Genomic DNA, 14,832 nt, shown 5'->3' on the forward strand with positions numbered 1-14,832 from the left:
TCACACACACCCATGCCCGAGGCAGGATTCGAACCTGCGACCGTAGCAGCAGCGCGGCTCCGGACTGGAGCGCCTAGAACCTCACGGCCACCAGGGGATAGTTATGAATATTATATTATTTGTGATAATAAAAATTAGTAGACTGCCATATACCATTGATAATTTAATAAAAGTCCATCCGATTACACGTATTTTTCCCATTATATCAATTGTAATATAAACAGTAAAGAAAATGACTGTGTGGAAAATAAAAAGAAACTGACGAACGGAACTCGATCCAGCGATCGAGCGGCTTGACGCCAACCACTTTTTTTTTAAATTTTTGTTTTAAATTGTTCGCTGAATTTGTTCAGGACTGACGTCCGATGACACCCGTTCAGTTTTTTTTATTAAAAAGGAGAGCTGACGCTCTGACCGAACACGCTGAGCTACCGTGCCGGCACCACTTGGGTGCAGCCGCTTTATGGTTAAAATGGCCACGCACAGATATACGAGGACTATCCACAAAGTACATTACGTTTTGGAATTAAAAATAAATAAAGTATTGGAAATTTTTTTATTATATACAGATGAAAGCCACACTTAAATACTACTTTTCTACATAGTTGCCATTTAAATTAAGGCACTTATCGTAGCGATGGACGAGCTTGGAAATTCCTTCGTCGTAAAATTCGGCCGCCTGCGCCTTCAACCACGTGGTTACCTCTTTTGGGACAGAAAAGGTGTGATTTTTGTGGATTTCCTGGAAAGAGGCACTACAATAAACTCTCAAAGGTATTGCCAAACTCTGCACAACCTCAGAAGAGCAATACAAAACAAGCGAGGGGAAAGTTGGGCTCAAAGATCTTGCTGATTCACGACAACGCCCGGGCCCACACGGCAAATGCCACTCGTGAAGTTCTCGAATCTTTTAAGTGGGAGTTGTTTCCTCATCCGCCGCACAGTCCCGACCTGGCACCGAGCGACTTCCACTTATTCCCAGCAATGAAGAAGTGGTTGGCTATGCAGCGTTTTGATGACGACCCACAGCTTCAAGAAGAGGTAACCACGTGGTCGAAGGCGCAGGCGGCCGAATTTTACGACGAAGGAATTTCCAAGCTCGTCCATCGCTACGATAAGTGCCTTAATTTAAATGGCAACTATGTAGAAAAGTAGTATTTAAGTGTGGCTTTCATCTGTATATAATAAAATTTTTTCCAATACTTTATTTATTTTTAATTCCAAAACGTAATGTACTTTGTGGATAGCCCTCGTATATTTCACGACCGAAATTATCTTGCGATTTTCTCAGTAACGCTTGAGAAGTGCCGGCTACTGCTTACACATTTTGCTGTCCTCATGGATTACTACGAATGTACGAAGTTTACAGTAAATCCGCGTTCCAAAAGTCGTGGCCTCCCCTTGTGAGTGCCATTTGTCTCCATGCTGTCACTGTCAATTTGTAGCATCACCGGGATCCGAGCATGGCAGAAGTGTACATTACAGACGTCGGTTACGGAGGCAAGTGTCTGACGCACAGTGAGAGACGTAGCGGCCGCCAGACACAGCAGTGCCCGCGGCAGACCGCGTTCCATACCGGCGCGGCACCGCCCGCCGCCGTATCCTCTTCCAGCGGCCTCTGGAGGGTCGCGACAAGGTCAGCGGGCGGTCAGTCGGTCGCTGAGGCGCGCCTCTGCTTGCCGGGGGACCACCCGGCCTGCCATCCTCCAGTCCACTGCGCTCTGCGCGTAATGCGTCTCTGTCGTACTCTAGGCTTTCTTCTGTTGCTTGGCAGCGCGCGAATCACGACTGCTGTCCAAGTCAGTGTCTTGGAAACCGTAACGACGCTCGAAGGCAAGTAAATTAAAGCGCCGCGGAAACAGTGTTCCGTATAGTTGTGGTATCTCGTAAAATAAATAAATTCTTCATAGAAGTCGTCTTACAGATTCAAATCATTGCACATCCTAAAACTTCTTGGCAGGCACACACTCTGCTGCTGAGTGAAAGGCATCATTGTGACACGAACCTGAATCAGTCGAAACTTCCTGGTACGCTAAAATTGTGTCCCAGGCAGTATAGCACACACTGTGCTGCATAGTGGAAATTCGTTCTGGAAACAATCCCTTAAACTGTGGCAAAGCCATTTCCCTACAGTGTATTTTTTTATAGTGCCGTGGATTTGTAGGTAGGACGCTAGAGCCCCCAGGTACCGATGGGGATTTTTCATCATTCCCATCCCTCCAGGACGATCCCAGATCCACTCAGTCTACCAGACGAGTAACGGGGATCTTCGCCGGAGGTGAAGAAATGGTCCCACCATCCTCCTTCCTGGTGCTGTGGTAAACAAAGACTGTACTCGACGTGCACTCAGGCCAATAGCTCAGTCACGGGCTATCCCTTATTTCAGGAGTGCCAATCCCCCAAGGTATGGAGGGGTACTGTGAAGTTTACCAGGTAGGAGGCAAGGTACTGGTAGAATGTATAGCTGTGAGGGCAGATCGGGAGTCGTCCTTGGATAGTTCAGCCGTCAGAGCACTTGCCCGTAATATACAGAGCCCCGTGCCCCAGGACGATACACAGTTTTAGTCTGCCAGGAAGTTTAGGATCAGTGCACACTCCGCTGCGGAGTGAAAATTTATTCTGAACCAGTCATTTCACTGCGTCTGCACTAAGCGAAACAGTACAAAACTAATGGCAGAGAATACTGTTTATGGTAGCATTTTTTAAGGTTTCCTCCAGTTTTATTCGTTGATGGGGTATAAGGAGGTCGACTGCTTACAGCCCTCTGTAACCAGAGTTGTTTTATGCATGCAGTACAGGCTAGAAGTCTAGCAGTCGCTGCTTTTCGGAGAAAAATTAATTATTTATTGCAAATAGCTGATGATGAACACTTGTTAATTACGACCAGATGAGATCACCGTCATGTATCGTAAGACTCTTGGAACAGCTTACATTGCAATATAAACGTGCTAAGACACCTGGTCGTGGTCGTAATAAACAAGTATTTATCATCAGTTCTTGGTGGTTTTTTAATTACTTACGTCCTGTGGACTATCACCTTCACAAAATATATTGGATAATTAGCTGCCAGAAGTTTCGAAATTAAAATAAAACTCTAATTCGTGGCTGCATAATTATCTAGTAATATTAAAGCGCTGTCAATAATATATCATTAGCACACGACAGAGTAGGTGACAGTCTGATTGTGAACTGTCGAAACCAGCGAATGTGATTGCGAAATAAATCGCTGTGGTAATATACTGATGTCTATGTTCGTGCACGATATTTAACATACTTTATCATATTTAACGTAGCTTTAATTATAAAAGCTAGAACTTAGATTCAGAAAACCGATGTTATAAAGTAAACAAGACACTGACGAGTATTTTTATGCATGTAGGCTTATGTTCATATGTCGTAAGAAACCGGAAAAATGCAGAGGGTAGCATTACCTAACTTTTGCCCATGCAAGCATTTGTAATACGGCTAATTACTACAATATTTCCCCAGTTTTTGCAACAAACAACTGTTTCTTGTACTCATCTCAATCTCTGGCACCCTCTCGTTTCCTCATGTTGCTGTGTATACTAAACTTAAGTAATGGTTTCAGTATTGTTCAGACGACGTCACTGACGTACGATATAAAGTGAAAAATTTCTCAGCAATTGCTCGAAGTGTCTCGTGAAGGCAATCAAAAGCTCCTACGAATAATGGAGAACTACTAGTCGGATGCCAGTAATTCTCTATTTCCCGTATTTTGTGTTTCATCATAAGAGCACTTGCTGCAATTGCAACTGCTTCCTGTACGGGAAACAGCTTGTGAGTACTCTTACAATAATATGCCGACATTTGGCAGTCCAGTCACAAAGTAACACCTGAACAAAGTGGGCGGGAACTGGGCTCTGTGCGCCGAAGACCTGCTGCAGGAAGCGGCTCATTGCATTCACATGCACTACCTCCCGTGTGAAAACGGGTATTACTGGTCTTTTAGCATACACTTTGAATTTCAGAAATCCTCAGGGTGAACAGACAATCACACATCTATAAACAAGGTGAATCGGGAAACAAGGCACTGTGGAAACATTCTTCGTAAGTTTGTCACGGAGTGTCTGGCTGCGTGGCGGCGGGATCGTCCTTTTGGAACCTCGACTGCAGGCGAATATTCATACGTCTCCTTTTGCCGCGTTACGAATTTCTGTATCATAACACAACGATCTGTTGTGACTGTGGATAAATATAAATGGACCTTATCAGACCGAATAAAATTGCTGAGAAAATTAGGATGAGTGTTTTATCATCTTCATAAGTTTTGTGCAGACATTTCAGCGTCTCTCGAAATCTGTGGCCAATAATTGTTGCGCTGTTCGCATCTTGTAGGGGTATCACCTGCTGCACTATTCTCTCAGCCATGTTAAACGCGTACAAATGCCGACGAACTGACTGCATAGGGATCGACTCAATGTTGACTCTTCTTTTGTAATGTTGTCTGATATGCTAACCGTACGTGGGCTATGTGGTGGTTTGTTGTTTGAAGATGATGCTGTGTTTCTTAACGTCATAACTGCTTTCAGCGATGAAACTTGACCACACTGGTCAATGTCGAAGTCTTCTGACGACATAGTCAGAGCATGTAAAAAAGTTTAAAGTTCAAACGCGCTATATATATTCTCCCAGCGCTTTTTACTGATTGCCAAGTATGCTCTGTTCTGAAGATAAACCAGTACAACTGTCAAGGCAGAAACACTGCTTTTAACTGCACTGTTTGGATGCCACCTCTAGGAAGCCATGAATAATAGTGATGTGAAGTATTCTCTCAGATAATGCACACTAACAATATATAGTGATAATTCTTCATGCTGAAATATTTTTTTAAAATAGACTACTCTTTCTCTCTGTCGGTCTGATCCCTTAGGTACAGAAAGTACTAACAACACACAGTCTGAACAGCACGTTGCAAGTCATCCCAGATGTGCTCAATAATACTCATGCCTCGGGAGTTTGGTGGCCAGCAGAAGTGTTTAAACTCGGAAGAGTGTTCCTGGAGCTACTCTGAAGCAATTCTGGACGTGTGGGATGTCGCATTGTCCTGCTGGAATTGCCCAAGTCCGTCAGAATGATAATGGACATGAAAGAATGCAGTTGACTAGACAGGATGCTTCCCTATGTGTCACGTGTCAGAGTCGTATCTAGACGTATCAGGGGTCCCACATCACTCCACCTGCACACGTCCCACACCATTACAGAGCCCCCACCAGCTTGAACAGTCCCCTGCTGACATGCGGGGTCCGTGGATTCGTTAGGTTGTCTCTATACTCGTAAACGTACATCCGCTCAATACTCAAAACCCACACTTCCGTGCTTAGTTGCTCCTATTTTCTCCAGGTCATCTGTAGCACTATATTTTTCGTTTTTAGCAAGGCTGTTTCCAGCTCCTCTATCATCTGATTTTCATTGTTGAAATACCTACACATTTGTTCTAAGTTTTCTGTTTCTTAAGACTAGCACTTGATTTCACAAATCTTTTGATCTGTTTCACTTTACCTAATTTTTCCTGTAGCTTCTGGCCTACACCCCTCCCACGTGTGCTACCTAACAGCAGAACTCTTCTTTTCCTGTTCTGCTTTTCACCTGACTGAGCAGTAAGTTTCTGCTGCACCCTACATTTATCTACACTACTGGCCATTAACATTGCTACACGATGATTATGGTGATCTACAGAGGCGAAATTTGACCGACAGGAAGAAGATGCTCTGATATGCAAATGATTAGCTTTTCAGAGCATTCACACAAAGTTGGCGCCGGTGGCGACACCTACAGCGTGTTGACATGAGGAAAGTTTCCAACCGATTTCTCATACACAAACAGCAGTTGACCGGCGTTGCCTGGTGAAACGTTGTTGTCATGCCTCGTGTAAGGAGGAGAAATGCGTACCATCACGTTTCCGACTTTGATAAAGGTCGGATTGTAGCCTATCGCGATTACGGTTTATCGTATCGCGACATTGCTGCTCGCATTGGTCGAGATCCAATGACTGTTAGCAGAATATGGAATCGGTGGATTCAGGAGGGTAATACGGACCTCCGTGCTCCATCCCAACGGCCTCGTATCACTAGCAGTCGAGATGACAGGCATCTTATCCGCATGGCTGTAACGGATCGTGCAGCCACGTCTCGATCCCTGAGTCAACAGATGGGGACGTTTGCAAGACAACAACCATTTACACGAACAGTTCGACGACGTTTGCAGCAGCATAGACTATCAGCTCGGAGACCATGGCTGTGGTTACCCTTGACGCTGCATCGCGGACAGGAGCGCTTGCGATGGTGTACTCAACGACGAACCTGGGTGCACGAATGGCAAAACGACATTTTTTTCGAATGAATCCAGGTTCTGTTTACAGCATCATGATGGTCGCATCCGTGTTTGGCGACATCGTGGTGAACGCACATTGGAAGCGTGTATTCGTCATCGTCATACTGGCGTATCACCCGGCGTGTTGGTATGGGGTGCCCTTGGTTACACGTCTCGGTCACCTCTTGTTCGCATTGACGGCACTTTGAACAGTGGACGTTACATTTCAGATGTGTTACGACCCGTGGCTCTACCCTTCATTCGATCCTGGCAAAACCCTTCATTTGAGCACGATAATGGACGACCGCATGTTGCAGGTCCTGTACGGGCCTTTCTGGATACAGAAAATGTTGGACTGCTGTCCTGGCCAGCACATTCTCCAGATCTCTCACCAATCGAAAACATCTGGTCAATGGTGGCCGAGCAACTGACTCGTCACAATACGCCAGTCACTACTCTTGATGAACTGTGGTATCGTGTTGAAGCTGCATGGGCAGCTGTACCTGTACACGCCATTCAAGCTCTGTTTGACTCAATGCCCAGGCATATCAAGGGCGTTATTACGGCCAGAAGTGGTTGTTCTGAATACTGATTTCTCAGGATCTATGCACCCAAATTGCGTGAAAATGTAATCACATGTCAGTTGTGGTATAATATATTTGTCCAATCAATATCCGTTAATCATCATCATTTCTTCTTGGTGTAGCAATTTTAATGGCCAGTAGTGTACATCTATATGAGGTTGGTTCTTCCTTCTCTAATCTGCTAGCAAGGGAAATTGGAAATTTATTGGTTACCTGAATTTCGAATTTCCTAACATGATTTTGCCCTGTTTGCCCGTTGCCTCCCACCTATTTCCAGCACCTCTTCCTCCTCCCCCCCCCCCCATTTTTTCAGGAATCGTACTTCAAATTCCAAGTTTTCCAACTCTGCCTGAAAGGCACAAATCTTCGCCTCCTGATCCTCGATCTTCCGGTCTCTCTGGCATAACCTAGAGTTCCACAGAAGAGCCCGACTGACCATCCCATTATCTCCTCTATTGCAGTTACAACGTTGTCCTGCCAAAACACTGTTTTTTCTGTGTTATTCATTACAGAAATAGAGACCTCATTTTGAGAACGTACTACACATGTGAAAACATATAATGTTTACTGCAGTACAAATCTGCACAAGAAGCAACAGAAGACATGGAAAAATTTAACTCTATTTTTGCGGGAATTACGCTAAACTTGTTCAGGCATCATTACCTTTTCTGTTCTCAGTCAATGGGTTTTGCCAGGCATAGGTGCAAATCCACTATTCACTTGGTACTTGCTCATAGAATGGCGTTTGCATTTGGTGTACACTGTCACATATCAAGTCAGTCTTTCTTCTTGGCACCTTGTACTGGCAGAATTTTATCACACAAGAAAGGGAAAAATAGCGACAAATTTCTTTTCCCAGTACGTCTTAGCTTCTCTGTAGTGCTTTGACAAACCCACGGTGCTGGATGTTATGGCTTTTCGTTCCCGTTAGCTAGTACGATTCTCAGATAAAATGTGTAGCCAGGCACACCCAGTTATTTTGAATGAACCTCTGTGCAACCCGTGGTCTAGTGCCCCAAAATCCCTGAAATCCTCTGGTTCCGTCTTACGCAGAAGGAATCCGTTGTCCTTCGCGTGACAATTATTGTAATGCAGTTGTCTGGGTGAAAGAATGTTGTGTTCCTCTTCATAAGCGCAAAATTTTTGTCACACGGTAGGAAACAGTGCCCTGTAAAGAGGAATTTCTGGTCTATAGCAGCGAAATATTTACGGATGACCGGATTTTGAAAAAGTGTCGTAGTATTTTGAACATCTCCCACAAAATCAGCAATATTTACGCTTACGTTCAAATGAGTCATATGAAAAACAGGAACGTGGTCAGAACATTCCAGTTTCCTTACTTTTCTCTGAATGATGTCCTTCGTTAAGTCAAACGAAATGTAGAAACATTTTTGGGACAGTTTGCAAAAACGCTAGAAACGGTCGAGACATATTTTCTTTCATTGCGTCGAATGTGCTGTATTTCTTGCCGTTTTTCAATCATAGTGAATGTGCGGAGTATCTTTTTCACTACTCACATTTACGAGTTGCGAAAGATCCAGTGCATAAATTTCTCTGTCTGATGAAAGCGACATATTCTGATTCATTCATACTAAGACAGTCCCGCGTGTCTCTGAGAGCGCCACTCCAATGTGAACTGCTCACGTCCCTTCCTGGCAGATTAAAACTGTGTGCCGGACCGAGACACGAACTCGGGACCTTTGCCTTTCGCAGGCAAGTGCTCTACCAACTGAGCTACCCAAGCACGACTCACGCCCCGTCCTCACAGCTGTACTTTTGCCAGTACCTCGTCTCCTACCTTCCAAACTTTACAGAAGCTCTCTGTGCGAACCCTGCAGAACTAGCACTCCTGAAAGAAAGGATTCTGTGGAGACATGGCTTTGCCACAGCATGGGGGATGTTTGCAGAATGAGATTTTCACTCTGCCGCTGAGTGTTTGCTGATATGAAACAGATCGGTTGGTTGAGCACTTGCCCGCGAAAGGCAAAGGTCCCGAGTTCGAGTCTCCGTCCGGCACACAGTTTTAATCTGCCAGGAAGTTTCATATCAGCGCACACTCCGCTGCGGAGTGAAAATCTCATTCTGCAAACATCCCCCAGGCTGTGGCTAAGCCATGTCTCCGCAATATCCTTTCTTTCAGGAGTGCTAGTTCTGCAATGTTCGCAGGAGAGCTTCTGTAAAGTTTGGAAGGTAGGAGACGAGGTACTCGCAGAAGTAAAGCTGTGAGGACGGGGCGTGAGTCGTGCTTGCGTAGCTCAGTTGGTAGAGCACTTGCCCGCGAAAGGCAAAGGTCCCGAGTTCGAGTCTTGGTCCGTCACACAGTTTTAATCTGCCAGGAAGTTTCATATCAGCGCACACTCCGCTGCAGAGTGAAAATCTCATTCTGCTCACGTCCCGCCCACACCACGCCCTTGACTCACCGCTGCCAGGAGTCCGCGCCTTTTCCGTGTGATTTTTGCCTAAGACGTCTAAAAACAGCTAACAACATTCTTTCTCTATCTCCAAGGTAAATTTTATGTTTTCATGCAAGGGAGTTTAGATGTTGAAGAAACTCTTGGAGAAATTTTGCAAGTTCATGCAAGATCTACTGGATCAGTCGAAGGACGATGTTTCAATTGCGTTTCATATTTGAGGCGCACCTGAATTTAATGTACTTGTACGCCAAAGTTTGAGGATAGCTGCACAGTTATCACACCACTCCACGCCAGCTGTGAAATATATGGCGAAGAAAACGTAGAGGTAATTTTACTGAGCTAGTAAACGGTATGTGTCAAACTCGAGATACACCAAAGAGGAGGTGATTTTGTCTCAAAAGCTGATACGGCCTCAACCTTAAAAACCGGGCTAATATTTTAAGAAGACTTTATTAAGTTCATTCGGCAATGATTATAAGAAGTAGTGGTCTCCAAGCATTCTGAAAAGGAGCCTTGACATTCTCGACCTGTCGTTGATATCCTTATCGATATTAAAGAAAACATGGGAACATGTTACATATTGACCGCTAGGTTGAACCAAGACGGGCTGTGAAATTATTTTTCCAGAATTTGCGACCTTGGTGCATTCCACGACAAAACCTCCCCTTACAGCACTCACCGCAAATACGATCGCTGTTCCTTTTTGTGGTGTTATATTTGCGGACGAGAATTCAAACATTGATCTTTGCTTTCACTGACGTTTACACAAAGTCAGAAGGCTGTGCACGAAATAACACGCTTTCCCTTTCGTGGTGAACAGAGAATCTGTGTTGATGTGAAACGCGGTGACAAAATACTCTGTATGGGTTTACTAATAGTATTTTGATTCATTTTACACTTTTGTAAGACGTGATATGGTCATTATCCTTCACTATATTGTTACTAGCTGTCACCTGAGGTCTTCATATAATCTGTCGTTACTAACGTGGTTGAATCTGAAATAGTGTCGGTGTGAAGAAACAAACAGTCTTCATCGTATATTACTGCCTGCTCAACCATCCCCGCAATGAGTTGGAAATAGATTCAGTATTCTCGGAAAACGATGAAATTTAACACCCCATGTTTTCTGGGCTATGTTGGTACAATGAGGCACAGCACAAACGTGCCTGCTGTTATTTATTTCACCAGCAATTCAGTTTTGAGTAAACAATAGCAATGTCAACATAAACGGCAGCACTAGCCCCATACGAAACCGCTGCTACGTGGAGACTGCAGCTAGCGGCTATGTCTAGTCTGTCATGTAAGAATGTATTCTTGATGTATATGGCGTATTACTTTATAGTTCTTTCGCGAGCTTTGAATCCGGCAAAAAAACTATCTCTGTAAAAACTATCTGTAATTATTGCTGCCCTAACCTCGCTCCGTCGCGTCGACTGGTAGAAAGTCGGAAGTCTCCGGTCTGATTTTTGTATATGAAGAATACCTAGGCTCTTCCGCTTATCTCACACTTTATCGGTAGCTCGTGATGAAAATTTCACCCACAAAAACTATTCTGAGCGCTCAGTAACAGAAGGCAGAGTTAGCGGCAGTGTAACCAATTTCAGCCATAGCAGATAGTGGTGGCCTCTCGTAATAAACAATTGCTCGATTCCTACCACAGGTATATTGTGTCAGCCGGACTCGCAACAAGGAAGAAGAGTAAGGTGCAAAAATACAGAAACGTTGAATTCGCCTGGTTAGGACTTAAGATGGTAACAGTGACGGTTGGTTGCTTATGGAAGCTGAGCGCCGCAATTTCGATGAGAGCAGTTATCGTCCTTGAACATCTAGAATAAATGTTATGAATGGGCTCGTCTTATGTACCAAGAATGTATGCTCAAAGTAATTGCTCTATCATCCAAGAATTAAGCATGACCAGAAAAACTAAAACATGGAAAGTGAGGTGGGAAGAGCCCACAGTAAATGACCGACAATATTTCATCATAAACAGGAATCGTGCTATTTGCACAATAATAATTGTTGTTATTGTTTCTATTATTATTAATGCTTTCATCATTTTGTACAATCTTATGGACAAGTCACTTACAAAGACGTATACAGAATTCAGATAATGCAATATGGAAACAGATTCTCTTACTTGGTAGATATATGATTTACAGACCACAAGAATCAGTGTACTGGACTCATAATGTTTGTCATGTTTGCATTTTCAGTGTGCACAACTTGCAGTATCCTTATGAGACTTATAACGTATTCTTCAAAGACTCCGTTTTCTCCCTTTCTCGCTGTGTATCCTTGGACGCCTTAAAATGGGCTGTAGCGCGTATTATTATGAAGAGATGCAAATCATGTAAATGAATCAGCTGTCCTTATTGCCAAGTTTTCCTGTTAGCAGGCAAATCTTCTGTTCGCTGACCGTGGAGAGACCGGAATCTCTTCTATAAAAAGTTATAGCAAGAGGGGTTAGGGGGAAAGCTATAAACCAGTAACACGTAAGCAGTTAATGGAATCAATGTATATTGATTATCAGGAGCAAGTTAAATGTGATGTTACACTGTGGAATCACATCAACTCAGAATTACTCGTCGGTTAAGCCATTCTTCTGTAGCAAGAGCTTCCTTACGGTAGCTTGTAGGGAGGTTTGGGTCGCCAAGACATGGACTATGGAGTATTTTTAATATTTTCGAAGACGTATGACGACTTTAAGTATCCATTTAAAACAGTTCTGTTTCGACCCTGTTAGATACCTACTTAATACCAACTTTTTAGTCATTTTCTTGAAAGAAAACACCTGACTACATTATTTTTTTCCTTTCCCTAAGAGGTGGGGACGGGTTGCCTTCGCCCCCGCCCCCTCCCCCTCCCCCTCCCCCCTTCCTCTCCCCCTTCCCGTTGCCCCCGGCTAGGTACACCATTGTTCTGTATGAAAAGTTAATAACATAGAAACGCTACCAAACAAAGAATAGTAGATCGTTCAGTCCCTAAAAAGATTGATCGATGTGGCCATGAGAAGTACGAGGTAACCATGCGAGACAATTCTTACCTCCTGAGCATCGTTGAATGCGTGGTACCGGCAGCTCGCAGCGACAGCTGCGTACTCGCATAATACAGGAGGTCGAAGAACGAGGATATGAGCATACTACCGGGACACGACTAGCAGCTACTAATCTGAATTTATAGAAGACTGATTTGAAGGTGGTGGAAGCCAGTTCAGGCCGAATACAGATGGCGGCAACTTCCGCACTATCGACGTAATATCTGTAGCGAAGTGATACCGTCTTAGTCTGCAGTGAAATGCGGCCCGGAGAGCACTCTCCGTGGTGTTTGTGAACTCGGTGACAGCACGGTAGTGTGCCTATTCCTAGAGAATCTAGCCGCTATAGCCAACTTTAAAGAGGATGGGGGACAGAGACAGCGGTTCCTGCGCCTTTTAGCTGTCGGGGCGGCGAGACCTCCTGGCGTTAAGGTTGTGTAGCGATCGCGCCAGAAAAAGCGTCTACATGGCGTTGACATGTCTGCGGCCCGAAGTTGAGCGCAAAGGTGCGAACCGTAGCCTAACATATAAGTCGCGATATTGACTGCTGTGAAAATTATTACCGTTTGATAGTTGGCGCGACACTAGCGCCAAGCGGCGGGAAAGCAGCCGTAAAATTAAAGTTTGTTTCTAACTATTTTGCAAGTTAATTAGCGAAATAGCTATTATACTTTTGGGTTCCAAGCATTAGTGGAATATCAAGAGACATGAATGACCATGAAACACGTGTAAAAACAACCGAATCTCCCTGATTCAATGACATAAGCTAAGACTTCCTGATGAAGAAATACTTTCGAATGTGTGTATAAGTGTAGCTTACTTCTCTGAAAGTAAGAGAACATAAACAGACTGTTCATGCGAGAGAAGAATGTATTTCTTTTGTTGTCTGTTCTTATTATGATAGTGACATCCCTTGCATCCCTTGACACGTAACAACTTTGTAGTGAGGCGCAGTCTTCCACTTCACTCGACTTTCTTATACATAAATAACTTTGTAGATGTAATTACTTTTGCTTCAAATGAGAATGTGTTGTGAAGATTCTTGCCGTTTGTGGCTCAGATGCAGCAACAGTTGTGGTATTGGTTTCTTCTGTGTTATTAAGCAGTTTTATTGCATTTGTTCTTTTATTACCACGTCTGTCTGGTTTTTCCTTCTTCGACAGTTGTGGTATCTTATCTGTTACATTAAATAATGTAGGTATTGCATTTCATACAAATTTCCTATGTTCCTCACTCACTGATTTGTCTGGAAGTGTAGTGAAGAAAACTTCGTTTTTTGAGTAGATACGCAATGGCTTTCTCCAAAAGATCAGGTCTTTTTTTGTTTTTAAAGAACATGACATTCTTCAGTAAATAACTGTAGGTTACAAGAAAATCGGAAATAGTGTTGAGTAATGTAGCGATTCACACCTCCGCGGGTCGTTTGGAAACCTAAAAAAAGACAAATGTGTTGTCTTGTTCTTGTTGTTGCTGTAGGCTATGGCGCTACAGGCGCTCCCGTTTGTAAAAATCATTCGGTAGACCAATACAAACAAATACGATTCGAAATTACTATTAAATGAACACCCTTAGCTGCTTCCAGGCGTTGACATACGTCAACGGGGACCGATGAAAATGTGTGCCCCGACCGGGACTCGAACCCGGGTGTTCATTTCATAGTAATTTCATTCTAACGAGCTGCTTGGTCACCGATGGTGTCTGTTCTTTCGGACATGTCCGAAAGAACAGATACCATCTTAGTAAATAAATACGATTCGCTGTCGCTTTCACAAGATTCCACCAAACTCGACAGTTTAACTTCCCGGTCCCTTGGCGCGCTGCAGTCGCAGTGTGTAACAAAAAGATGTCTATGAAGTTAAGATTGTGGTCCGAACCTTACTCACCTGCGCAATATTGTAGTTTTATTAATTTATCTGACCAGAATATATTAAGTGATCCGCCCCCACCATCCGATAGTCCTGCAGCTTGGCGACGCATCGGTGTGTCCAGGTGGCTGAGGAAAATTGATATTAACGTGTAATTCTGCCGATTAAGTTTATCGACTTATCTGTTATGTATATAATAGGCCTATGATTACTATTACTGGAATCGTAATTATGTGTACTTTATCAATGTGTCTTGGTTAGATGTGGTTGTTTTTTCGCGTTGCCACTTCAATCACGGCACCAGCTGTCGACATGGGTGGCTTTAGAAGAGATTAATTGTCCCTGGTGGATTTTCTACTCAGTTTATTACAGATGATTAGTCCACGTTGTAAGTGACTGAGCTCTCTCCTGCTGTTACTGCTTCCATACTGATAACACAACACTACCCGACTCGTTTTCTACTGGCGGGTCCGCCTCTGGTGACATCTAGTGGTCAGTTCTGCATTACCTAGAGATGTCCAGATACTTTTGATCTGATAATATATTTGCTGAACTAGCAAAATCTTGTGGCTTTACAACAACTCTGTGTACTGTGTAACTACTGT

General features: G+C 43.8%; 2 protein-coding genes across 4 annotated transcripts in view; both read left to right on the forward strand.

Moving 5' to 3' along the window:
• Nucleotides 1-14,832, forward strand: part of LOC124615364 — a 200,560-nt gene that overhangs the window by 19,252 nt on the left and 166,476 nt on the right. The window lies entirely within an intron of this gene.
• LOC124616393 (cuticle collagen 2-like) overlaps nt 1,464-14,832 on the forward strand; it is a 113,185-nt gene continuing 99,816 nt past the window's right edge. Inside the window, exon 1 of the mRNA XM_047144699.1 lies at nt 1,464-1,647. Within this exon, the coding sequence (XP_047000655.1) occupies nt 1,464-1,647 (184 nt within the window). The remainder of the gene's footprint in view (nt 1,648-14,832) is intronic.

Source organism: Schistocerca americana, chromosome 5 (genome assembly GCF_021461395.2).
Source record: "Schistocerca americana isolate TAMUIC-IGC-003095 chromosome 5, iqSchAmer2.1, whole genome shotgun sequence".
Taxonomy (NCBI): Eukaryota; Metazoa; Arthropoda; class Insecta; order Orthoptera; family Acrididae; genus Schistocerca; species Schistocerca americana.